Raw genomic sequence first — 24,924 nt, 5'->3', positions numbered from 1 at the left:
AATATTCTGGCCTGGATAATCCCATGGACAGAGAAGCCTGGCGGGTTACAGTCCATAGGATGGCAGAGTCGGACACGACTGAAGCGACTTACCACGCACGCTGAGTAGGTTGAGAAAATCGCATTAGCTTTGAGAGCCAATGCAGTGTGCTTGGTGGCGCAGTTGTGTCCGACTCTGCGACCCCAAAGAGTCGGACACGACCAAGCGGCTGAACTGAACTGCGACCCCAAGGAATGTAACCCGCCAGGTTTCTCTGTCCATGGGGATTCTTCAGGCTTTGAGAGCCAAGGTTCTCCTTTTTGTGGTGTAATAGCGCAGAGCAGGTTAGAGTTGTGCGTGTGCTCTGCTTAGTCGCTTAGTCCTGTCCGACTCTTGAGACCCCATGGACTGTAGCCCGCCAGGCTCCCTCTGTCCATGGCAAGAGTACTGGAGTGGGTAGCCACGCCCTCCTCCAGGGGATCTTCTCAACCCAGGGATCGAACCGAGGTCTCCAGCGTTGCAGGCAGATTCTTTACCGTCTGAGCCACAAGGGAAGCCCAGGTTAGAGCTGTGGTCTACCACAATTTCTTCTCAATTTTACTTTGAAATTATGTCAGATTTCAGAAAAGTTGCAAGAGCAGCACTAAGGAGCCCCATGTATCCTTCACACCGATTCATCATTTGTTAATACAGTGTGACCTACATCTTTGTAACCTCATTTCCCGACACACCTCCTCTGTCTTGGACAACGCAGAGATTCTCGTACGTGTTTTACCTCTGCTTGGATTCGTAGCCCACTCACAGCGGCTGATTCTTATTCCTACTTCAGACCTGAACTATTCACGGAAGAAGACTCGGTTTCATCCAAAGAGAGTTAAGTGCGAACCGATTCGAAAGTCTGGCTTCGACCGGCAGGCTCGCTGTGTCCGCCCTCATCCGCTATCTCCGCCCCTTCGCCCGCTGTCTCCACCCTTAGCGCGTCCACAGAGACTCCTGGGGCGGAAGGGGCGTGGCTCCGAGAGCCGAGCGGCCGAGACCCGGAAGTGCGGGTTCACGTGCTGTTGCTGCGGGCTGGGAGGCTTTTAGGTGAAGAATGGCCCTGGAAGGGAAGAACAAACGTGAGAAAAAGCAGAGTGCGCAGGAGGGGTGAGTGGCTCGTGGCTTGTCTGCCTGGGCGGGAATGCGTTCGGGAGCTTGGGACGCGAGGGGTGGTGCGTAGAATCATGTCGTTGAGTCTCTGGCGTCCGTGTCTAGACAGAACCCGGACGACGGCGCTTGTGGGAATCTGGAAGGAGACTATGAGGTGGGACAAGTCGCCAATAGTTTATTCCGCGGCAAGCAACCCTCCAGGGGTAGTACCGGTCGACTGGCTTCCCTCTTCGGCTCTGTGAACCCTCAGCTTCAACCCGTGTACGTGCCTGTGCCTAAAGTAAGTCATTGCGTTCTACTACGAGTGGCCCATTAAAACAACTTTAAAACAAGCAACCTACCTTGCAGGGGATGCTTTGTAAACTGGGGCAGATAGGATCAATTTTCAGTAACCTTTCATTACTGGATATACCAGTGAGAGAGAAAAGATGCTACTTTGAAAGACTAGTAAGTGATGAGGTCTCAAACATAACTTTAAACTTTTAAAAGGAAGCCATCAAAAAAAGGAAACGAGATGAGGAGGAAGAAAGTTCACCCCAAATCCAAAGGCCACTTTTGCAAGAACCTGCCAAAAAAATGAAAGTGAAGAAGAAACTTTCTGATGCAGAGAAGAAGTTGGCAAACAGGTTGGTAAAATTCTTTTAAGTTGATGGGAAAGAAATCAGATGGTAACGAAATTGAGATTCTTACACTGGTAATATTCATTTTAGTTTTTTTTCTCACTTGATAGTTCTCTTTAAAAATTTTTTATTATGTTAAGTCCCATACATATTCAAAAATTGAAAAGAGTAAGGAACCCCATGTACCCAGCATCAGCAGTAATTAATACTTGGCAAAGCTTGTTTCATCTTTATCCTGTTCATATCTTCCTCATTGTTTGGAAGCAAACCTAAGACTTAGATTTCATCTATAAATATTACTTCGTGTATATAAAAGATGAGTTTGGTTTTCTAAAACTTATTCAGAGATCAGATTCCTCCATTAGCTCAATTTTTTTTTAAACAGTTTATTTTTTAAACACTATACGTTTCTAGTTAACTTTCCTCAGTCTCTAGACCACTCTCTTCACGCTCTTTATATCTCTGTTCTCTGTTGGCAGGTGGTCTTGTTAGCTATTCTGAGAGTCATGAATTGCTAACAGTTGTGAATTGCTTCCTTTCCTCCTCCTCCTGATTGCAGCTATCACGTTTTAGTTTCTTCCGCTTTCAGAGAAGGGTGTCTTACTCCCTGTCCAAGATTACTGCAGTCACCTGTACTGTTTATATATCACGTACCTCTTCTGTCTTCTCAGAGGTTATGCCATCAGATACCTATATCCATTTCTGCTTTTTTCCTGTATCTTTGATCTGTCCACTCAAGATTGTCTTAAAGATTCTCATCTTAAAGAAATCCAACTGTCCACAGGCATATGTGACCCCCAAATCTTTCTTTCATCATTGAGCTTTTAGAAAAAGAAATCTCCACTTGCTCTCTCTTCCTTTTCTTGATCTATCTTCCCTTCCACACACTGGCACTCTGGTTGTTAATTTTTTATTTGATCTGACCATACTTCTGAAACAGTGCTCAGGGAAGCCGTTCTGACCTAGGTGCCACATTTAATAGGGAGCACTGCCTCTAACTGTAGCCCTCTCTTTTACATGTCATGTGGTTGCCATTCTTCTTGAAGCTATTGCATTCTTTGGTGTCAACCTCTTCTGAGTTTCCAGTTCTCTGTCTGTTCCTTCTCACTGTTGTCTCAGGCACCTTTCCTTCTGACTGTTCCTTAAATGTTCATTTCGCTCAGGATTCTGTTCTTGGTCATCTCATAATTCTTTTTTATACCCATCAATCTGGGCAGTCTCCCAGTCTGTGTGGCTCTAGCATTCTGATCTCACTGTCTCTTTCTAAAACACAGATTTATTCGCCTGTGCCAGGTCTTAGTTGTGACACGAGGGATCTTTCAGTTGCAGCACGTGGGATAAAATTCCCTGACCAGGGATGGAAAACGGGCCCCCTGCCTTGGGAGCGCAGAATCTTAGCCACTGGTGAGAGTGAAAGTGTTAGTTGCTCAGACGTGTCCAACTTCTCGTGACTGCGTGGACTGTAATCCTCCAGGCTCCTCTGTCCGTGGGATTTTCCAGGCGAGAATACTGGAGTGGGTTGCCATTTCCTTCTCCAAGGGATCTTCCCAGCCCAGGGATCGAACCCAGGTCTCCCACATTGAGAGCAGATTTTTTACTGTGTGAACCATGAGGGAAGCCCACTGGACCATCAGGGTAATCCCCTGATCTCTGTTGCTTGATCTGTAAGCCTGTATATCTGTTTGTCAGCCTGTTGATTGTTCTTGTTGTTCAGTTGCTCAGTCGTGTCAGACATTTTGCAGCCTCGCGGACTACAGCACGCCGGCTTCCCTGTCTTTCACCATCTTCCAGAGTTTGCTCAAATTCATGTTCATTGAGTTGTTGATGCCATCCATCATCTCGTCCTCTGTCATCCCCTCCTGCCCTCACTCTTTCCAAGCACCAGGGTCTTTTCCAGTGAGTCGGCTCTTTGCATCAGATGGCCAGTATGTTGGAGCTTCAGCCTCAGCATCAGCCCTTTCAATGAATATTCAGAGTTGATTTCCTTTAGGATGGACTGGATCCTTGCAATCCAAGGGACTCTCAAGAGTCTTCTCCAGCACCACAGTTCCAAAGCATCAATTCTTTGGCAGTGTCCTATCATGCAATGCTCTGCTGCCCATCGGCTTATTCATATACACATCAAATTCAGGATGTTTCAAACTGATCTCATTATACTCATCATACCTGTTCCTCTGCACGAGTGGTGCCATCAGCCTTCCAGTTGCCTGAGCCTGTGACTTGGGAGTCATCTTAGACTCTTCTTTTCCCTACGTTTCTCAAGTCCTAATGATGCTGTCTTTTAATTATCTCTTATAATGTGATTTCCCTTTCCACCACCTCTCTTGCTCTGGTGAGTTTGTTGTCTTCTGAGATGCCTGCAGTTGTAACTGTCTCTTTACTGGTCTCCCTTACCCAGCCTTGCCGCATTCATAACTATCTTCTGCTCTGCTGCCCATAATGTGAAATGCCAGGCTGAATGAATCACAAGCTGGAAGCAAGACTGTTGGGAGAAATATGCAGAATATGCAACCTCAGATATGCAGATACCACTCAAATGGCAGAAAGTGAAGAGGAACTAAAGAGCCTCTTGATGAGGGTGAAAGAGCAGAGTGAAAAAGCTCACTTAAACCTTAGTATTCAAAAAACCAAGATCGTGGTATCTGGTCCCATCACTTCATGGCAAATAGATGGGGGAAAGTGGAACCAGTGACAGACTTTTTTTTCTTGGGCTTCAAAATCACTGCAGACATGACTGCAGCCATGAAATTAAAAGACGACTGCCCCTTGGAAGAAAAGTTATGATAAATGTAGATAGCGTATTAAAAATCAGACATCACTTTGCTCTGCTTTAGTCAAAGCTATGGTGTTTCCAGTAGTCATGTGCAGATGTGAGAGTTGGACCATAGAGAAGGCTGTGTGCTGAAGAATTGATGCTTTCAAACTATGGTGCTGGAAGAGACTCTTGAGAGTCCCTTGGACTGCAAGGAGATCCAAACAGTCCATCCTAAAGGAAATCAGTCCTGGGTGTTCATTGGAAGGACTGACGCTGAAGCTCCAATACTTTGGTTACCTGATGAAAAGAACCGATTCATTGGAAAAGACCCTGATGCTGGGAAAGATTGAAGGCAGGAGGAGAAGGGCACGACAGAGAATGAGATGTTCAGATGGCATCACTGACTCAGTGCACATGAATTTAAGCAAACTCCAGGAGACAGTAAAGGACAGGGAGACCTCCTGGCATGCTGCAGTCCATGGGGTCCCAAAGAGTCGACACGACTGAGTGACTGAACAGCAGCTGCTGCTAAATGACCTTTTTCAGGCACCTTCAGGGTCTTCACGAGCTCCTTGTCTTCTGTGGGATAAAATCTAAGCACTTTTGCATAACAGGCATGGTCCTTCTTGATCTGGTTCCTACCTTACTGTTGCGTCTCATTTCATCTCACTCCTGCTAGGTACTTTAAATGCCATAGTAAATGGGAAAACTAGGCATATACCCTCTCCTTAGTGGAAATTGTGGTCTAGTGGAGGGATGATAATGGTCATCATTCACTGAGGACTGACCACATGCTGTATACTGCCTTTCCTCCTCTGAGAATGTCTCTTGTTTCTTTTATGTTTCTACACCAGGTATTATACATGTTACTATTTTATGGTGAAGCTTGCCTGTCTCCTCAGAGACTAGACTGTTAAAAGCTTTTAATGGTCTGCTTATCTTTGTATCCTCAGAGGCTAGAACTGAGTAGTAAATATTTATTGAGCGAATGAATGAATGAGTTTGATGATGCCTACTACTCCTTCTCCCCTCTCACTCCTAAGTTCCTGGTCCAGTTCTCTTTCTGGACTGGTGTGCTTATCCAAGTGCACTGATACTTTACAATACTGGCAGAATTTATTGGGTTGGCCAAAAAGTTCATTCAGGTTTTTCTATACCATCTTATGGAAAGACCCAAATGACCTTTTTGGCCAAGCCAATAATTTTGATAAGCAGTCCTTTAAATATTGCAGTAGGAAATCTGGTCTCTTCTGTTAGTCAGATTGGTTTTACAAAGTTAAATACTTTGCTGGTCTGTTAACCTTAATAGAGCCCCTGGGAGTGCTGCAGTAACTCTAGAATTCTAGAGCAGAGAATAAAATTAGGCACTGGTAGAAGGTAAACTTGGAGAAGGCAATGGCATCCCACTCCAGTACTCTTGCCTGGAAAATCCCATGGATGGAGGAGCCTGGTAGGCTACAGTCCATGGGGTCGCTAAGAGTCGGACACAACTGAGCGACTTCACTTTCACTTTTCACTTTCATGCACGGGAGAAGGAAATGGCAACCCACTCCAGTGTTCTTGCCTGGAGAATCCCAGGGACGGGGGAGCCTGGTGGGCTGCCGTCTATGGGGTCGCACAGAGTCGGACACGACTGAAGCAACGCAGCAGCAGCAGCAGGTAAACTAAATCCCCAAGAACTTCAAGTGAACCAGCTTTTGTTTGAGTGAACTTTTGTTGCTTAATTAGTTGGCAGTTTTAAACTATCTTCAGAAATTGACCTTTTGCTAATTCTTGAGTTTCCTAAAGATATGAGTCACATTTTGATAATGCTATTTAAATGTAGATTATGAATGGTAAGTTTATAGGAAAGCCAGGAGGTGGGAAGCATTCCTAATCTGTGCTTTGCCAAATGCTAGACCTGACTTCCATGCCCTCTTTTTTTTTTTTTTGGCTTAAAAAGGGAAGATGCTTTAGCAAGTGCTGATTTAGAAGAAGAAATTCACCAGAAACAAGGGCAGAAAAGGAAAAATTCTCAACCTGGTGTTACAGTTGCAGATAAAGAATTACTTGATGATGTAGAAGAGACAGTTGTAAATCAAAGAAAGAAAATTCAAATCAACCAAGAAGAAGAGAGATTAAAGAATGAGAGAACTGTGTTTGTTGGGAATTTGCCTGTCACCTGTAATAAGAAGGTGAGTGTATAGTCTGTGTATTATAAACATGCAGAGAAATTACTAATTCATAATTTTGTTTTTGTGTTTGTGTGTTAGTTGCTCAGTCATGTCCGACTTTGCAAACCCATGGGCTGCAGTCCACCAGGTTCCTCTGTCTGTGGAATTTTCCAGGCAAGAATACTGGAGAGGGTTGCCATTTCCTCCTCCAGGGAATCTTCTCAATCCAGGGATTGACCCAAGTCTCCCACATTGCAGGCAGGTTCTTTACCGTCTGAGCTGCCCAGGAAGGCCATTGATATCACTTTATTGAATAAGTACATAATTAATACATAATTTCATTATAAATGACTATATAAATCATTTGATAGATTCATTCCAGCATCCACCTGCTCCCTTCCATTCCCAGAGTCTCTGCTCTAATTCGGGCTTTTGCAAATCTTATCTGAACTGTCGCAGTGGTCTTCTCTGGTTTTTTCCTCCAGCTTTCTCTTCTGTTACATGCCACGAGAACAGCAGCACGGTGTGTGCAGGGATGTGTATTTTTCTTCTTCACGTCTCTGTCACTAGCACTTGAAACAGTGCCTGATGTGTAGTAGAGGCTTGATAAATATTTGTCATGAAAATGAATCCCTCCTCCCTAAGTTCCCTCCATTACCTGGAGTTCGATCAACCAAGACACGCCCTTTTCTTTCTGTGTGTTCATGTGATAGTCACCCTGATGGCAATCCCTTGGGTCAAAATCCTGCTTATCTTTTAAGGAACAATTTCAGTTCCACTTTCTTAAAACAGTACAAGAAGCTTACTTTCTGGGTTTTCCCTTTCCCCTTTGACCTTTTGTCTCCTAGCTTTTGATGGGTGATTATTTTGTAGAAGATAAGCCATTTTCCGTAGTAGGATAGTTTTGGTTTGGTTACTTATCTTCATGTTAGATTATAAGGGCTCAAGGGAGGGGAGTGTTTGTGGAGCTTTACATGTTTAATAAGTTATTTTTGAATTCAAGTTGCTTATAGACATTATTGTGTGAGCTGTCAAATATACACATTCATCACATCCTGAGCCAGTCATAAGCATAATGTATATAATTCACCCAAAGATTTTTCTTGAATCTGATGGTCTCGGTTCCAGACAATTGGGAAATTTCCCATAGTGACATAAGCATCCTTAAAATCCATTTCTGGTTTAAATAAGCCAGTGTGAAAAGATGACAGAATCTATGGAGCATATAGTACTAGTTTACATGTAGTAAAAGATTTTGAGAGATTGAAAGGCAGAAATGTGTATTTCAGGGATAGTAACATGAATTGTGTGTTGTTTTTTTTTTTTTACCTAAGTTTCAGTAAAAACTTTTGTCTTCTAACTGAATAGTTACTTAAAAACTTTTGTCTTCTAACTGAATAGTTACTTACTTTTCCTGAAATATTCTTGAAACGTGGCAGGAAAAGATTATCCAACCATTTTACTTAATTCTGTTTTGTGGTACTTACTTGATGTTCTTAAAATGGACTAAAATATATGTATCTTTTTTTTTTCTCTTTTTTAGAAGCTGAAGTCATTTTTTAAAGAGTATGGACAGATAGAATCTGTACGATTTCGTTCTCTGGTATGTTTTCCTTCCTTGAAAGTACATCATCTGAAAATGTATTGCATGTAAATCAGACGTTTTCATGTGTTGGTTTTAGTGAGATGAAGGAGCCCTTGACTTTAACCTTTAAAACCAACAGGCTCAAATGTAGCGCCAAAGCAGAGTCACACCTGCTGTCTATTACTGACCCCTGGACTTGGTTAGGTAATTTAATGAGTTCACATAGTAAAATGATATCCTTCCTAAGTATATTTTGGAGGGTGAATCTGTGACTTTTGTTTGTGAGTCAGTTGAACAGGTGGAGATGTTCAACCTATTGAGTAGCATTTCTGGAATCACAGCTGTTCATATGGAGGGTTTGCTTGACTCTGGAGAGCAGTGCTTATGCTCTGACATAGAAGGATAAAGTATGTTTAATCGGTTTAATGTTAAAACTGTATGGAAGCAAATGGTATCTGATTTCACCAACTGAGTGCTCTGTAGACCAGTTACAGCCATGTTCCTTGGAGCATGAAGAAGCATCATTCATAGATTTTTTAAAATACAATTAATATGTATTAGAATATAAGAAATGTTTATTCCTCGTTTCAAACTGCTCTTTCTCAACGTGACTCTCTAAAATGGGGTTTCTCAACCGTGAGACCATTGACATTTGATGCTGGGTAATTGTGTGTTGTTGGACACTGACCTTTGTAATGCAGCATCCCTGGCCTCTGTCCACTAGGTGCCGGTAGCATCCTTCCCACCCAAGTCGTAACAACCAATTGCCAAACGTCCCCAGCAGGCAAAACTGCCCACTTCTCTAAAAGTAGACCTTAAGGTTTTGGCACAGTCTCCATAATTACTATCACGGTTTTAGATTCTTCCGTTTATCACATGTGTCTTCTGTCAGCCCTTCTTGAGTCCTGCTTCCTCATATCAGATCCTTGCCTGACACATCCACAGGGTTGTCCTGCCAGCCCCTCTGTGCTCACCTTACCTGTATCGATCCACAACCCTATCCTATGCCATCTACTGATTACCTGTTCTTTAGTACCGCTCAGACTGCCAGCCTTGGACTCTTTAGCCCATCCAGCCTGTTGCTTGTCATCCCTGCCTGGTTTTCAACTGTGGTTTCTTCTGAAGATGAGTCATTCCTTTCTTTTTGCATTGTCCCACCTAAGTTCTCACTTCTGGCCAAAATAGTTGCAAAGGCCTGTTACAGTTCCTGCTTTGTCTGCCTCACATGTAGCCAACACACCTCTGTCTACTTAATCTTCCTAAAGCACTTCTTCCTGGAGCTCCTAACCCAAAATCTCTCTCCTCCACCTCCCTTCCCATGAACATTACACACACCCCTGCCTTGGCTTGGTGTTCTCCTTGAGGAGCCAGCCCTGATTCTTCGTATCCATGGATTACTGGTGCATCAGGTGACCCTGCCGTCCGCCCTCTGGCGGCCGGCACCTCACTGTAGTCCTTAGGAGGCGGCTGGGACATTGTGATGTTGCTCCTCTGTGCCACCAGACTGAGCCCAGCTGCCCGCTGGGTCACCAGCACCTACACCGGTTCACATCAAATATGTATGGAGGTGCCTAAAATCTTGTCATTTTTCTAGCTGTTCTTCCCGACATCCTGACGGTCTGTGCAGGGCGGCCCTGGGGCCCTGCGCTCTTCCACACGTGACTGTCCTGCAGCCTGGGCGCTGCGCTTCTAGCAGATCAACACGTGGGCCTTCCCACCCACATCCTTTTGCTCAGTTCTTTGTTTTTTTAACTTAGGTAAAATTGGTATGTAACATTATATTAATTTCAGGCGTTCAGTGTAACAGTCCAGTGTTTGTTCACACTACAGCATGGTCACCGCCATGGGTCTAGTCAGCATCCGTCACTGTGCACTTGAGCCCCTTCACTCGTTTTGCCCACTCTCCACCCCCTTCTCTCTGGGTCACCACCAATCTGTTCTCTGTATCTCTTGAGTTTTATTTTGTTTTTTTATCTGGTCACATTGTGAGGCTTGTAGGATTTTAGTTTCCCAACCAGGGATCAAATCTGGGCCCTTGGCAGTGAGAGCACGGAGTTGCTAACCACTGGACTACCAGGGAATTCCCTGTTTTGGTTTTTAGATGCATGAATAAGTGACATCATAGGGTATTGGTCTTTATTTCCCTTAGCATACCCTCAGCATGTATCTATGGTGTCGCAAATGGCAAGATTTCCTTCTTTTTTATGGCTGAGTAGTATTTCACTGTATATTCTGGGAATCCTTAAACTCTCATTTTGCTCATCAAGATAATATGTATTTTACAGAAGGCACTTAAGATGTCACTTATTCAAGGCTTTTTGATGCTTTGTAACATCAAGTGGTATTTTTCTTCCTCTGAATCCTTTTTGTAATTTATCGTCTTATGCTATATCTATTCATTCTCATCTTTAGTAGCAGGGCACAGGTCCTTGAGAGCGCCTAGAAAGCACCTAGGGGACGAATTTTGATGCCTGGCATTCACATGTTGATTATTCGTGTGGGCGTTTTGCATGTCTTGGACTATTTTTCTGTGTATATTCTGAGAGCTTTATCATTTGTTAGCTTGAGCAAGGCAGACTAAGAAGTAGTAGTTCAGTTTCTTACTTTTACTATGTAAACTATCAAATGACTAAAAGACAGGTTTTCCAGAGGAGGTGTATAGTGACTGCCCTAAATGAGATTGGTGTTTACAGATACCCCTGGACTGTGAACTTGGCAATTTGCATCTTTTGACCTTCCTGTTCACAGTACCTGGCGGTATTTGGCACATTGCTGTTAGTCACCATTGTTGACTTGAATTTCCACCTTCTCCATAAAGTTTTCCCTACCCGTTCCCATCACTCTTAGGTACTGTATATGACTGAAAACAGCATGATCCTGAAAAAAGGGAGATTCCATTGTTTGTCCGAGGACAGATACTGAAGGGTTTTGTTTTTGCCAGTTGGCATATATAAACTCAGAGAGATATGAGTGAAGATAGCATATTCAATCGGAGAAGGCAATGGCACCCCACTCCAGTACTTCTGCCTGGAAAATCCCATGGGTGGAGGAGCCTGGTAGGCTGCACTCCATGAGTTCTCGGAGAGTCAGACACGACTGAGCAACTTCACTTTCACTTTTCACTTTCATGCATTGGAGAAGGAAATGGCAACCCACTCCAGTGTTCTTGCCTGGAGAATCCCAGGGACGGGGGAGCCTGGTGGGCTGCCGTCTATGGGGTCGCACAGAGTCAGACACCACTGAAGTGACTTAGCAGCAGCAGCAGCAGCAGCATATTCAATAAAATGTCAACTTAGAAGTGTCCCTTTTTTCCATGCCCATTTTATAAAACAGTTTTCCTTAACACTCTTCACATGTGTCTTCAACAACATCGTCTCCTCATATGCCAGCAACCCCTTCGAGTCATCTGTTATTCCTGCCTAGTTGGAGAGTCGCTGCCTGTGAAATCTGAATGCGGCACTGTCGCTGGGAATGTTTGTCCTCAGCCACAAGGCCCCATTCATACGGCACTAGGACAGTTGTTTCTGGTTCAGTATTTCCTTCATTTTTATTCCATATCAGAGTTAGGTATTTATAATTCGATTAATTATAATTATTTTGAAATAATGTCAAATGATGACTTTCCTGTAATACTTTTTTTTTTTCTCTTAAAGATTCCAGCAGAGGGAACTTTGTCCAAAAAGTTGGCAGCAATAAAGTAAGTTTATAATTAGAGAAAGGGAGTACTTGTAAATTCTCTTCCATTTTGGTGAAAAATGAGATAATTTCTTAACCTCACAAATGTGTATATTTGGATGAACCATCATGGTTTATTGTTTCTGATGTCTATAATAACATAAATTTGTCAGGAGTTTGTCTTCAAGCCTCAATGTAAGCTGTAGAGTCACAGAAAGAATTGCAGAATGACTTAAAATGTGCCACGAGAAATGAGAAATTTCAGAGATGTTTAATCAGACATACTGGGTGAAGAGAATAAGAAAGTTTTGCATCTAAATATTCTATTATAAATCACAAGTATCACATTTCATCAGTTCTAAGGCACACATCTCCTTTACCTTAACATTTTTAAGCTCAAAGTTCAGTTCATTTTAGTTCACTCGTTCAGTCGTGTCCGACTCTTTGCGACCCCATGAATCACAGCATGCCAGGCCTCCCTGTCCATCACCAACTCCCGGAGTTCACTCAAACTCACGTCCATCCAGTCAGTGATGCCATCCAGCCATCTCATCTTCTGTCGTCCCCTTCTCCTCCTGCCCCCAATCCCTCCCAGCATCAGAGTCTTTTCCAATGAGTCAGCTCTTCACATGAGGTGGCCAAAGTACTGGAGTTTCAGCTTTAGCATCATTCCTTCCAAAGAAATCCCAGGGCTGATCTCCTTCAGAATGGACTGGTTGGATCTCCTTGCAGTCCAAGGGACTCTCACGAGTCTTCTCCATCACCACAGTTCAAAAGCATCAATTCTTCGGCGCTCAGCTTTCTTCACAGTCCAACTCTCACATCCACATGACCACTGGAAAAACCATAGCCTTGACCAGATGGACCTTTGTGGGCAAAGTAACGTCTCTGCTTTTGAATATGCTATCTAGGTTGATCATAACTTTCCTTCCAAGGAGTAAGCGTCTTTTAATTTCATGGCTGCAGTCACCATCTGCAGTGATTTTGGAGCCCCCAAAAATAAAGTCTGACACTGTTTCCACTGTTTCCCCATCTATTTCCCATGAAGTGATGGGACCAGATGCTATGATCTTAGTTTTCTGAATGTTGAGCTTTAAGCCAAGTTTTTCACTCTCCTCTTTCACTTTCATCAAGAGGCTCTTTAGTTCCTCTTCACTTTCTGCCATAAGGGTGGTGTCATCTGCATATCTGAGGTTATTGATATTTCTCCCGGCAATCTTGATTCCAGCTTGTGCTTCTTCCAGCCCAGCATTTCTCATGATATACTCTGCACAGAGGTTAAATAAGCAGGGTGACAATATATAGTCTTGACGTACTCCTTTTCCTATTTGGAACCAGTCTGTTGTTCCATGTCCAGTTCTAACTGTTGCTTCCTGACCTGCATATAGGTTTCTCAAGAGGCAGGTCAGGTGTTCTGGTATTCCCATCTCTTTCAGAATTTTCCACAGTTTATTGTGATCCACACAGTCAAAGGCTTTGGCACATTCAGTAAAGCAGAAATAGATGTTTTTCTGGAACTCTCCTGCTTTTTGATGATCCAGTGGATGTTGGCAATTTGATCTCTCCTTCCTCTGCCAGAATGCATCTTCAAATCAGAGGTGCCTCATGATTGCTGTTGGCTGGCCAGTTTTTTCCAGGGAAATTCTTTAGGTCAAACTATAAGATAGATAAATGGGGAATCAGATTAAACAGGATTCTGAAGACTTTTCAAGTGGAAAACTGAACAAGACCCAAGTATGTCTCGGGGTAGACACCTCAGTGGTAAAACCACATAGACATGCAGGGAAGTAGTTCCTATAAAGGTGGGAGTGGTGGTTGCCTTTGAAGGAGCGGAGGGGCTGCAGTTGTTGGGGCCACGGACAGGCTACAAGGGTGCTAAGTGCCACGTTGCTTCAGTCGTGTCCAACTCTGCAACCCCCATGGACTATAGCCTGCCAGCCTCCTCTGTCCATGGGATTCTCCAGGCAAGAATACTGGAGTGCTTTGCTATTTGGGTACTACCCTGTTAATAATTTCCTAGCTGTGCACGTTTACAGGTTTGTGTAGTTTTTATTTTACAGTAAAAAGAAAAAAGCAAGTTGTTTTTCCCGTTTATGTGTGTGTGAGATACAGAGGTGCAGCTAAGGGGACCGTTGGTCATGTGGTGGGGTCGCCTGGGGCAGTCTTCTGCTTGCCCACTGTGATGACTGGGAAGAGGGCGGAGGTCGCGTGTTTCACCACTATCTGTACATGTTGTGTGTTATTTTGGGGGTTGTTACTAAATGTTTATGAAAAGAATTTATGAAAATCCTCCCAGAAATTCTTGTCATAGGTGTTGAATGAGAGTGTAAAACGAGCTGTATTTATTTTAGTGACTTTGGGATTAGCAAATTTTACACTTTTTTTTTTTTTTTATGTAGGCGTAAAATTCATCCCGATCAGAAAAATATTAATGCTTATGTTGTGTTTAAGGATGAGAGTGCTGCTACAAAAGCACTGGAAAGGTAATTTCATCTCTTTGATGTTTGAACAGAACTATTCTACGTATGAGTCCATGCTGTCTTTATTCTTTGGGTTCACTTCAGATTAAATACCCCAGTAGTTCAGTGCCTGTTTTTAACAGCCATTTTCCCTTCATATTTATAACAGAAATGGGGCCCAATTTGCAGAAGGATTTCGTGTTAGAGTGGATCTTGCAACTGAGACCTCCTCCGTAAGTAGGGTTTGCACTGTCTGAAGAATTTCGCTGCAGTAGTGTAGAGAAGAACATTTTCTTCTGAGCTTGTGCTGGGAGAAGAGTTGGATTAGCCGGGAGCATGAGGGAATTAGAGGAAGCCGCCTCTGCCCTCTGTGGTCTCAGCCTGGGCGCCTGGGGCAGGCGAGGGCTTAAGTCAGCATTGCTCATCCTTGCTTGTGCTCAGTCACTTCAGTCATGTCTACCTCTTTGTAACCCCAGGGACTGTAGTCCGCCAGGCTCCTCTGTCCATGGGATTTCCCAGGCAAGAATCCTGGACTGGGTTGCCACTTCTCCAGGGGATCTTCTCAAGCCAGGGATTGAACCCATGTCTCCTGCATTGGCAGGTGGATTATTTACCACTAAACCACCTGGGAAGCCTCTAGCTTTTGACTTTTATTTTCTTTTTGGTTGTGCCATGCGGCCTGTAGGATCTTAGTTCCCCAAACCAGGGATTGAACCTGCGCTCCCTACATTGGAAGCATAGTCTTAACCATTGGACTACCAGGGAAGTCCAAGTCAGCATTAGCTTCAAGAAAGTGGTTCCCCAGACTTCTGGATTCGGGGGAAGAAGGCGAGGGTGGGATGATTTGAGAGAATAGCATTGAAACATGTATATTACCATATGTGAAATGGATCGCCAGTCCAGGTTCAATGCATGAGATAGGGTGCTCGGGGCTGGTGCACTGGGAGGACTCAGAGGGATGGGATGGGGAGGGAAGTGGGAGGGGGATTCAGGATGGGGAACACATGTGCACCCGTGGCTGATCCATGCCAGTGTATGGCAAAACCACTACAGTATTGTAAAGTAGTTAGCCTCCAATTAAAATAAATTAATTAATTAAAAAAAAAAAAGAAAGTGGTTCCCACTCCTACATCAGATCCAATAATCCTAGAGAGTGTGGCTGAAAGGAATATTAAAGAGCATTGGAGCCAGCACCCTATTTATAGACTAAGGTCTCGAGTTACATTGCTCATTAATAGTGTTTAGTCCCTGCTCTGTGTCAGATGTTAGTGCTGAGACACAGTCTCAGTTGTCTAGAAGTTCACAACGTAAAGGTGAGCAGATGGGCTGACCATGGCACTGTTTTATGATAAATTGTCATAAACGTCAGCTCAGGATTGGGCCACTCAGTGTGGGAGGTTGCCAGCAAGAAGGGACAAAGGAGGGTTTCCTGGAGAACAGGTGTCCTATCAGTGTTGTATGGGCAAAAAAATTTTGAACACTGTGAACGGTGGGACCAAAACCTAATCCTTTGTGGGGGTTCCAAGAGCTTGATACAGTTATTAGTGGGTAGAGTGAGGACAGGCCACAGTCAGAGTTGCTGTTGGAGAAATATGTGGAGGGCAGTCATGATGACCCTGGCCTGCCATGTCGAGGAATCTGGGTTTTGTTCAGAAGCTTTTCCTTGGGGTCTCTTGAAATGAATGAAGCATGAGTTGGTAAGAACTCACTGCAGAGACAGAATGTGTTACTATCGGCGTCAGGGCAGCTAGATGAGAAATGACCAAGACCTGGCTGACTGTCCTGGCTTTGATGGTGGACGTGACACAAAAGAGTGAACTGGCCTGAGGGCCCAATGTTTGCTCCCCATTTTTGTGAATAAAGTTTTATTGCTCCAGAACCATACCCATTACGTGCTCAGCCATGTCCGACTCTTTGCAACCCCATGGACTGTAGCCCGCCAGCTCCTCTGTCATGGGATTCTTCAGGCAAGAACATGAGTGAGTTGCCATTTCCTCCTCCAGGGGATCTTTCTGACCCAGGAATCAAACCCAAGTCTCTTGCATTGGCAGGTGGATTCTTTACTACTGATCCACCTGGGAAGCCCATTAATTTCATGTTATTTTGCTTTAACAGCAGAGGCAAGGGGTACAGCAGAGACTGCATGGCCCACAAAGCCTAAAATACTTGCTTTCTGGCCCTTTATAGAAAAAGTGTGCCCACCTCCAAAGGAGCAGGCTTTCCTTGAGCACTGCCATGTTGTCAGTGCCAGCTGTGAACAGAAGTTCCTCACTCTGGGGCTCATACTCCTGCGGGAAAGATGGCAGAAGCCAAATCCAACAGGGGCCTGATAGGCAGGGGAATCAGGAGATGGAGCCCCATCAGACATGTGCGGTGAGGGAAAGAGTGGACTTCATTGTGACTTCTGTTTTCTCTTTGGTGATTTTTTTATTTTGTGTTTCAGAGGGACAAGAGATCCGTATTTGTGGGAAATCTCCCATACAGTAAGTTCGTTTAAATAAAAAGCTATCTGTTTGTCATTGAAGTAATGCAGATATCACCTGAGTGGTCACTCAGTGTTTTGCTTTAAGACTAACTTTGCAAAATGTGAAGTGTAACTTGACTAATTACTGCGAGGCTGTGCTTACCTTGATGTATAATTAAACATCTCTTAACGTCCTGAGGCTATTCCAAGTCCTCACTTCCCCTTTGGTTGAACCTGTTTTTAGAAGTCGAAGAATCTGCAGTTGAGAAGCACTTTTTGGCCTGTGGGAACGTTGTGGCCGTGAGGATTGTGCGGGATCAAGTTACTGGAGTCGGCAGAGGCTTTGGCTATGTGCTCTTTGAGGTATGGAGATTAATGTGGCGTCACCGTCCTTGAAGTGTGTTGGGGGAGGCTGTCCCTGCTGTCCCATCATTCAGCCATAACTCTCGCTGTCACCCTCAAATTGTACCTTGAGTAAATTCATAACTTGCCATAATAGAGCACTGTTCCTACTGTGCTCTATTATGCGTCTAACCATGAGATGTCCTGGTTGTTTCTCCATATTAATGTCATGAAATAATGTTTTATTTATTCATTCATTTTGACTTTTGTATCTTTCTTATTTATTCTTAATTGGAGGATAATTGCTTTACAGTATTCTGTTGGTTTCTGCCATTCATCAACATGAATCAGCCATAGGTGTATATGTCCCCTCCTTCCTGAACTTCATTCCCACCTCCCACCCCATCCCACCCCTTTAGGTTTTCACAGAGCACCAAGTTTGTGCTCCCTGCGTCATATAACGAATTCCCACTGGCTGGCTATTTTACATATGTTAATATGTTTCCATGTTACTCTGTCAGTTCAGGCCCTGTCTTTCCCCCACTGTCCGTAACTCTGTTCTCTGTGTCTGCATCTCCACTGCTGCCCTGCAAATAGGTTCATCAGTACTGTCTTTCTAGATTCCATATATATGCATTAATATACTCTTTTTCTCTTTCTGACTTACTTTACCCTGTATAATAGACTCTATTTTAATCCACCTCATTAAAACCGACTCAGATGGCTTTCTTTCTATGGCTGAGTAATATTCCACTGTGTGTATGTACCACAGCTCCTTTATCCATTCATCTGTCGATGGACATCTAGGTTGCTTCCCTGTCCTAGCTATTGTAAATAGTGCTGCAGTGAACATTAGGGTACACGCGTCTTTTTCAGTTATGGTTTCCTCAGGGTTTATGCCCAGTGGTGGGATTGTTGGATCAAATGGTAGGTTTATTCCTAGTTTTTCAAGGAATCTCCGGATCGTTCTCCATAGCGGCTGCATCAATTTACATTCCCACCAACAATGCAAAAAGGTTGCTGTTTCTCCACACCCTGTCCAACATTTATTGTTTGTAGATTTTTTGATGATGACCATTCTGACCAGTTGAGGTGATAGCTCATTGTAGTTTGATTTGCATTTCTCTAATAGTGAGCAATGTTGAGCATCTTTTCATGCTTTTATTAGCCATCTGTATGTCTTTGGAGAAATGTGTGCTAGGTCTTCTGCTTACTTTTTGATTGGGTTGTTTTTCTGGTATTGCACTTCATGAGCTGTATTGTATATTTTGGAAATTAATCCTTTGTCAGTTGTTTCATTAAATAATGTTTTAGATGCTGGCTTTTAAAAGTATTGGGCTTCCCTGGTGGCTCAGCAGGAAAGAATCTGCCTGCCTGTGCAGGAGGTGCAGGTTCGATCCCTGGGTTGGGGAAAATCCCCTGGAGAAGGAAATGGCAACCCACTCTAGTATTTTGCCTGGGAAATCCCATGGACAGAGGAGCCAGGTGGGCTACAGTTCATAGGGTCTCCAAGAGTCACACACAACTTAGTGACTGAACAACAACATTAAAGGTACTGAATCTCCAAATCTCTACCTACTGGAAAAGGAGAAAATGGACTCTTCACTCAGCTAGAAGAAAATTTTAGTTTTTGTTACACAATTTATATTTAGTTCGCTAAATATTAACTAGCATCTTGTGTCTAAAATTACACGAACAACCCAAAGGCACTCAAGTTTTTCTTCCCTCTACAATCACCCCTTCATATATGTCCTCTCGGTTTTTATCTCTGCCCTTTTGTGGTCATACTTAATGTTGTGAACATAAGGTTCTGTAACCTGCCTTTATGTTCTCTGTTGTGTAAGTATGCTCCATTGAGGCATGTAACATAATTTATACTGTCTTTTCCCTAGTGTTTCCCAAGTGTCACACGTGTACTGTTTTCTCTTTTTCCCTATAATAATGAAATTGGAGTGATTGTTTTTTCCTTCACATGTTTGCCTCCATTTTTGGATTACTTCTTTAGGAAAGTTCCCCAGTGGGTCATCACTAACCAGATCAAGACATGTGACTGTTTTTAAGGCTCTTCGTATGTAGGGCCAGATGGGTTTGAAGGAAGGGACTCACATTCTTATGCTTCCATCCATGACTGTGGTGTAACAATCTCACTGTCTCTCTGCTCTCTGTCTTCTGACTGCTGATAAGTTTGTAAACCCCTATAACAAACACGTCATGAATATTTAGAGTTGTTAACACTGAGTTAGAATAAAAGAGTAACCGTATTTGGGTTTAAATGGCACCCTGAAGGCATCTAGTCTGACATCTCGAGGATTGTAGTAGAGTTCTCTGTTCTCACGTCAACCAGTACAGCTGGGGCTTTGTAGGAAGAGGCTCGTGAGGAGGAGCTTCATTGGTTTAAAAGGCCACCTAGGATTCATCTCCTTAGTTGAAAGTTCATTTTACATTGAGAAAAAATGAAGCCTCTTTGATTGTGGGCTTACCTGGTCATTTGACAAGACAGCCTAAGTGCTTCCTGGGGAGAAGTGCATGAGGGTGCATGATTAAAACCGCAAGCACCGCTGCTGAAACACTGCGGCTTGGACTTGCCTACCTGTGGAAGTGAGCGGGGTTTCTACTTTTTCTTTCTTTGGCCACACCGAGACTGGTGGGATCTTTGTTTCCCAACAAGGGATGGAACCTGTGCCCCCTGCAGTGGAAACACAGAATTCTAACCACTGAACTGCCAGGGAATTCCCGACAGGGGTTTCTGAATCACAAGCTTGAAAATTATTCTAATCCATAAAAGTTGTAATTTTGCTAGATTCTTTGCAGAAGAGTTTCTGTAAAATTTAATATATTGATTTTTATTACAGAATACAGATGCTGTTCATCTTGCTCTGAAATTAAATAATTCTGAACTGATGGGAAGAAAACTCAGAGTCATGCGTTCTGTCCATAAAGAAAAGTTAAAACAAAATTCAAATCTTAGTTTGAAGAATGTCAGTAAACCTAAGCAGGGACTTAACTTTGCTTCGAAAAGTGCACAGAATTCTAAAGGTTTGTTTATTGGAGAAAAAGCTGTTCTCATGAAGAAGAAAAAGAAAGGACAGAAGAAAAGTAGACGAACTAAGACACAGAAAAAGCAGAAGTAACAACCTGAAGCTTTTTTTTTTTTCCCCCTCACTGACTACTGGTAATAAAATTGTGATAAATTCATGTACTGAGTTTCAGAATTTTTTATATATGTGAAACTTGGACACTTTTTCAGTTATTCATGTTGTAATACTACCTTTGAAGCAACTGTTTTAAGATGTCGGCAGTTCAGTCATCATGTAATACTGCTGATTGTATGAGAGATGATTTTAAGTGTAGGGTGAACATTTAGAATTTTAGTGGTTATGTATTATTTTACCATATGTTGCAAATATACCTGTCATTTTTAAGAATTACTTGTTGCTATTGTTACTAAGTAGCTTCAGTCGTGTCTGACTCTGTGCGACCCCATAGACGGCAGCCCACCAGGCTCCCCCATCCCTGGGATTCTCCAGGCAAGAAGACTGGCGTGGGTTGCCATTTCCTTCTCCAATGCATGAAAGTGAAAAGTGAAAGGGAAGTCGCTCAGTCTTGTCTGACTTGTAGCGACCCCATGGACTGCAGCCCACCAGGCTCTTCCGTCCAAAGAATTACTTGGGATGAGACTAAATTTAAAAGTGAGTAAATTTAAAGAAAAATGAAACAACCTTAATATTTATTGTACCTAGACAAAATATCTAAATAAAAGTGGAAATACTGATTGATCTGAGGTCAAATGATAATCCCTAAGAAGTAAAGTTTTGAGGGCTGGTATATGATAGCTAGTCATTTTTCTTTCTTTCTTTTGTACTTATGATAAGTGGAGTTCTAGGTTTTAATTTTATTTCATCAACCTAATAACAGGAATTTTATATCAAATGTAGGTCTGCTTTCTTAATTGGTGATTAGATTGGTTATTGCAGTCCTTGGTAAATCTGCTATAAGGCAGATTTTTACTTTTCAATTTTTTTTAAAATTTTATTTATATATTTTTGGCTGCACCGAGTCCTGGTCTTTTCTCTAGTTGCAGCAAGTGGGTTGTGGTGCGCAGGCTAAAGGGCGCATGGACTCAGCAGTTGTGGCACAGGGGATTAGTTGCCCCACAACACATGCAATCCTCCTGGAGCAGGGATCAAACCTGTGTCCCCTGCATTGGCAGGTGGGTTCTTAATTTGAAGAATATTCTCCCAGGAAAACTTGTGATACTTAAGGTCACCCAATAGAATGAAACTATTTTTAAGGACTGTTGGACTTCCTCGGTGGCAAGGTAAAGAATCTGCCTGCAGTAAGGAGATCTGGTTTTGATCCCTGGGTAGGGAAGATCCCCTGGAGAGGGGAATGGCTACCCATTCCTGTATTCTTGCCTGGAGAATCCCAGGGCAGAGGAGCCTGGTGGGCTACAGTCCTTGGGATTGCAGAGTCAGACATGACTGAGCGAGTAACACTTTAACTTTTCACTTTCTGAACTGGAAGCCATCTGATGTGAAGAGCTGACTCACTGGAAAAGACTCAGATGCTGGGAAAGATAGAAGGCAAGAGGAGAAGAGGGTGGCAGAGGATGAGATGGTTAGACAGCATCACTGACTCAGTGGACATGAATCTGAGCAAACTCTGGGAGATGGTGGAGGACAGAGGAGCCTGGTGTGCTACAGAGTGACTAAAAAACAACAAAAACCAGAGGTCCAGGGGTTAAGACCACCTTCCAATGCTGGGGGCGCAGGTTTTGACCCCTGGTCAGGGAACCAAGACTACACGCCACACAGTGTGGCATGCAGGCCAAAAAATAAGTTTAAAAAAGTCATGGAAACAATTTTCTGAAAACGTATGGTACTGAAGTCACAAAGTGTAAAGTTCAACCAGGGGAAAGAATAGCATTGCATTCCGTTGAGATTTACCCTTATGACATAATAGCTGGTGTCCCTGCTCACAAGACTTAGCAAGCTGAAGCTGTGACCTGGAGGGAGGAGTGGGCGTGAGCCAGGGGCGCTGATCTGAGGCAGGCTCATCTGTGATACATGCAACTGATTCCTTACAGGTGGGTAAGGGATTTGGCGGACAGTGAGTTATTACTCATTTTGAAAATGTTGTCTTTCAGGCATTGCACAAGTAAAACCTAAATAGGTCTTTAAAACGTAGCTCTGTAGAAAGCAGAAAGAGCTCCATTTTCATGTATCCAAAGACTGGATGTTTTATGCTTAGGATCTTCTATGGCACTTTGAACCTTGGTTTTCAATATTTATATATTTGATGGTGCCAGGTCTTAGTTGTGGCTTGTGGGATCTAGTTTCCTGACCAGGGGTTGAACCTGGGCTCCCTGCATTGGGAGTGCAGAGTCTTAGCCACTGGACCATCAGGGAAGTTCGCTTGTTTCTCATAAGTGTATATATATATATGCTTTTGTATATGCTTTTTAGAGTATATAAATTTATATAATTTTAGTGTCCTTAACACAGAGTGTTGGTCTTTAGGTTTTCATGTAAGGAGCCCTGGACTAGGGTGTAGGGACATCTGATCCTTGACCCAGTTCTCTGGCTGTATATGCATGACCTTGGACAAACCTCTACCTCTTTATCTAAATATCTTGACTGGGAAAATAAGGGGCTTGGACTAGATCAGTGGTTTCCCACTTTTTTGACTATGATCTGTGATAGTCTTTAATTTTTCAGTGATCAGTACAGACATAGGTATATTTATCTGACACACAAGTCTCACATGACCATACCAGTCCTTACTACCCATGTTGCCCTCTGATACTTTTCATTCTGTTTACAACGCTGGTGATGATCCACTGTCAGTCCACAGCCCAGTAACAATACCACTTACAAGCAACATGCCTCAGGGATTTACAGTCTGTTTCTGTTTGAGGAGTCTATGCTTATAGATGGTTTACAAGTGAATAACCGTAGAGTGGTTGAGAGATTCCGAGGCACAGGAGTTGCACTAACTGTTCTTTGTATCAGCAGGTTGCTTGGTTTATCTTATAGCAATCACCTCCCACTTACATGGCGTTCTGCAATGCACAACAGAAGGAACAGCATGTTCTTTCCTTAGTGCCATAAGGTAACAGACACATAGTCTCAGATTGCCCCGGGTCAAGTTCTAGGCCTCAGGTCATCTGTGTGGCCTTACAAGTCTTCTGTTCCACCTGTGGCTCAGGACATACCTCTATCAACTGATAGAGGTGCACTGTTAAGGCTAGGAAGAATCTGTATGTGTGCATGATATAAGGAAAAGCTTTTTTTCTGTTGTGTGCAATCCCCTGATATCAGTCATCTGCTTTGCTGTGATATATATGCACCTTCACATCTCACCCCAGTCCGGGCAATAGACATGTACCTTTGATCAAATTTCCAGTCTTACAGGATCTCAGGTTCCCAGGTGGCGCAAGTGGTAAAAAAACAGCCTGCCAATGCAAGAGGCATAAGAGACTCAGGTTCGATCCCTGGGTTCAGAAGATCCCCTGGAGGAGGGCATGGCAGCTCAGTCCAGTACTCTCTCTTTGCCTGGAGAATCCCATAGACAGAGGAGCCTGGAAGGTTCATATGGTCACAGAGTCAGACATGACCGAAGTGACTTAGCGCGCACACATGCACAGATTCATTATCACTCAAGCAAAAGGGCTTTCCCAAGCTCTTGGACTAGGTTAGAAATGTCAGCTAAATGTTTCCATAAGTACCCTACAATAACTTGACACCATCTACCCTAGAGTCAAGCCAGACTTCGTGTTATGGGGACAGTATTGCTGTATGACAAGATTGCTGTATGAGAATACACCAGTCACAAATATGGGGGGAGATGTGTCTCCAGGCCACTCTTCTGACCAGCCAGCTAGTATTTTGGAGGTTCCTACTACCTCTCAGGTTCACCATAAGGAATCACAGAACTCAAGAACATGTTATGATTACAGTTTTATTACAGCAAAAGGATATAAATAAAATGCATCCAGGGAATTCCCTGGTAGTCCAGTGGTTAGGACTCAGCACTTCCACTGCTGAAGTCCAGAGTTCAACCTTTGGTCAGGGAACTAAGATTTCACAAGCCTTGCAGTGCAGCCAAAAAAGAACAAACCAAAACCAGCCAAAGGGAAAGAGAAGCACGCACAAGGGAATGGTACGGGAGAGTCCCAAATTCAAAGCTTCTGTTGTTGCCTCCCTGAACACCTCACAGAAGACAGAACACCTCACCCTCTGTGCACATGGCACATTGATTCCTAAGTAGACAGAGTACTGCCAACCTCGGAAGTGCACATGCTTCGGTGTCCAGAGCCTTCACTGGGCTTCCCTATGGAGGTCATGGCGACACAGACTGTAAAGCGTCTGCCTACAATGCGGGAGATCCGGGTTCAATCCCTGGGTCGGGAAGATCTCCTGGAGAAGAAAATGGCAACCCACTCCAGTATTCTTGCCTGGAAAATCCCTTGGACGGTGGAACCTGGTAGCCTAAGGTCATGGGGTCGCAAAGAGTCGGACACGACTGAGCAACTTCAATTATGTAGGTCATGAAGTTGAACTCCATGAAATTATTCTCCAGCCTCCTTCCCTTCTTTCCCCCAGAAATAGGGCTGATACCACCCAGATCAAAATCCCAACCCTCTAATCACAACCCTGGTCTTTCAGGTATTGCTGGGCAGCCCCATCATGAACCATCTCTTTAGCATAAACTGTCAGGACACAACAGTCTATAATAAACATT

At 43.5% G+C, this 24,924-nt stretch overlaps 1 protein-coding gene and 1 non-coding gene across 2 annotated transcripts; one reads left to right on the top strand and one right to left on the bottom strand.

Annotated features, from left to right (window-relative positions):
* The first annotated feature begins 984 nt into the window (after positions 1–984).
* On the top strand, positions 985–20,376 carry RBM34 (RNA binding motif protein 34). The gene is made up of 11 exons (XM_027530741.1): positions 985–1,125; positions 1,234–1,408; positions 1,618–1,754; positions 6,446–6,677; positions 8,200–8,259; positions 11,895–11,938; positions 14,316–14,399; positions 14,545–14,608; positions 16,819–16,858; positions 17,084–17,202; positions 20,034–20,376. The coding sequence occupies exons 1-11, from the start codon at positions 1,073–1,075 to the stop codon at positions 20,310–20,312; spliced, it is 1,287 nt and encodes a 428-aa protein (XP_027386542.1). The 5' UTR covers positions 985–1,072; the 3' UTR covers positions 20,313–20,376.
* Positions 20,377–22,516: 2,140 nt separating this feature from the next.
* On the bottom strand, positions 22,517–22,589 carry TRNAG-CCC. Its single transcript has one exon. It is a non-coding gene; the product is annotated as a tRNA-Gly (tRNA).
* Positions 22,590–24,924: the final 2,335 nt, after the last annotated feature.

This window comes from Bos indicus x Bos taurus, chromosome 28, assembly GCF_003369695.1.
Source record: "Bos indicus x Bos taurus breed Angus x Brahman F1 hybrid chromosome 28, Bos_hybrid_MaternalHap_v2.0, whole genome shotgun sequence".
Lineage (NCBI taxonomy): Eukaryota > Metazoa > Chordata > Mammalia > Artiodactyla > Bovidae > Bos > Bos indicus x Bos taurus.
Note: the sequence above shows the minus strand (reverse complement) of the source record. Positions and strands in the feature narration are given on the sequence as shown.

Excerpts from the sequence above, each read along its gene's own strand:
- RBM34 (XM_027530741.1), top strand. The coding sequence starts at position 1,073 with ATGGCCCTGGAAGGGAAGAACAAACGTGAGAAAAAGCAGAGTGCGCAG. Across the intron at positions 11,939-14,315 it reads AAAAAGTTGGCAGCAATAAA|GCGTAAAATTCATCCCGATC; the intron begins GTAAGTTTATAA and ends TTTTTTATGTAG. Across the intron at positions 16,859-17,083 it reads TGTGGGAAATCTCCCATACA|AAGTCGAAGAATCTGCAGTT; the intron begins GTAAGTTCGTTT and ends ACCTGTTTTTAG.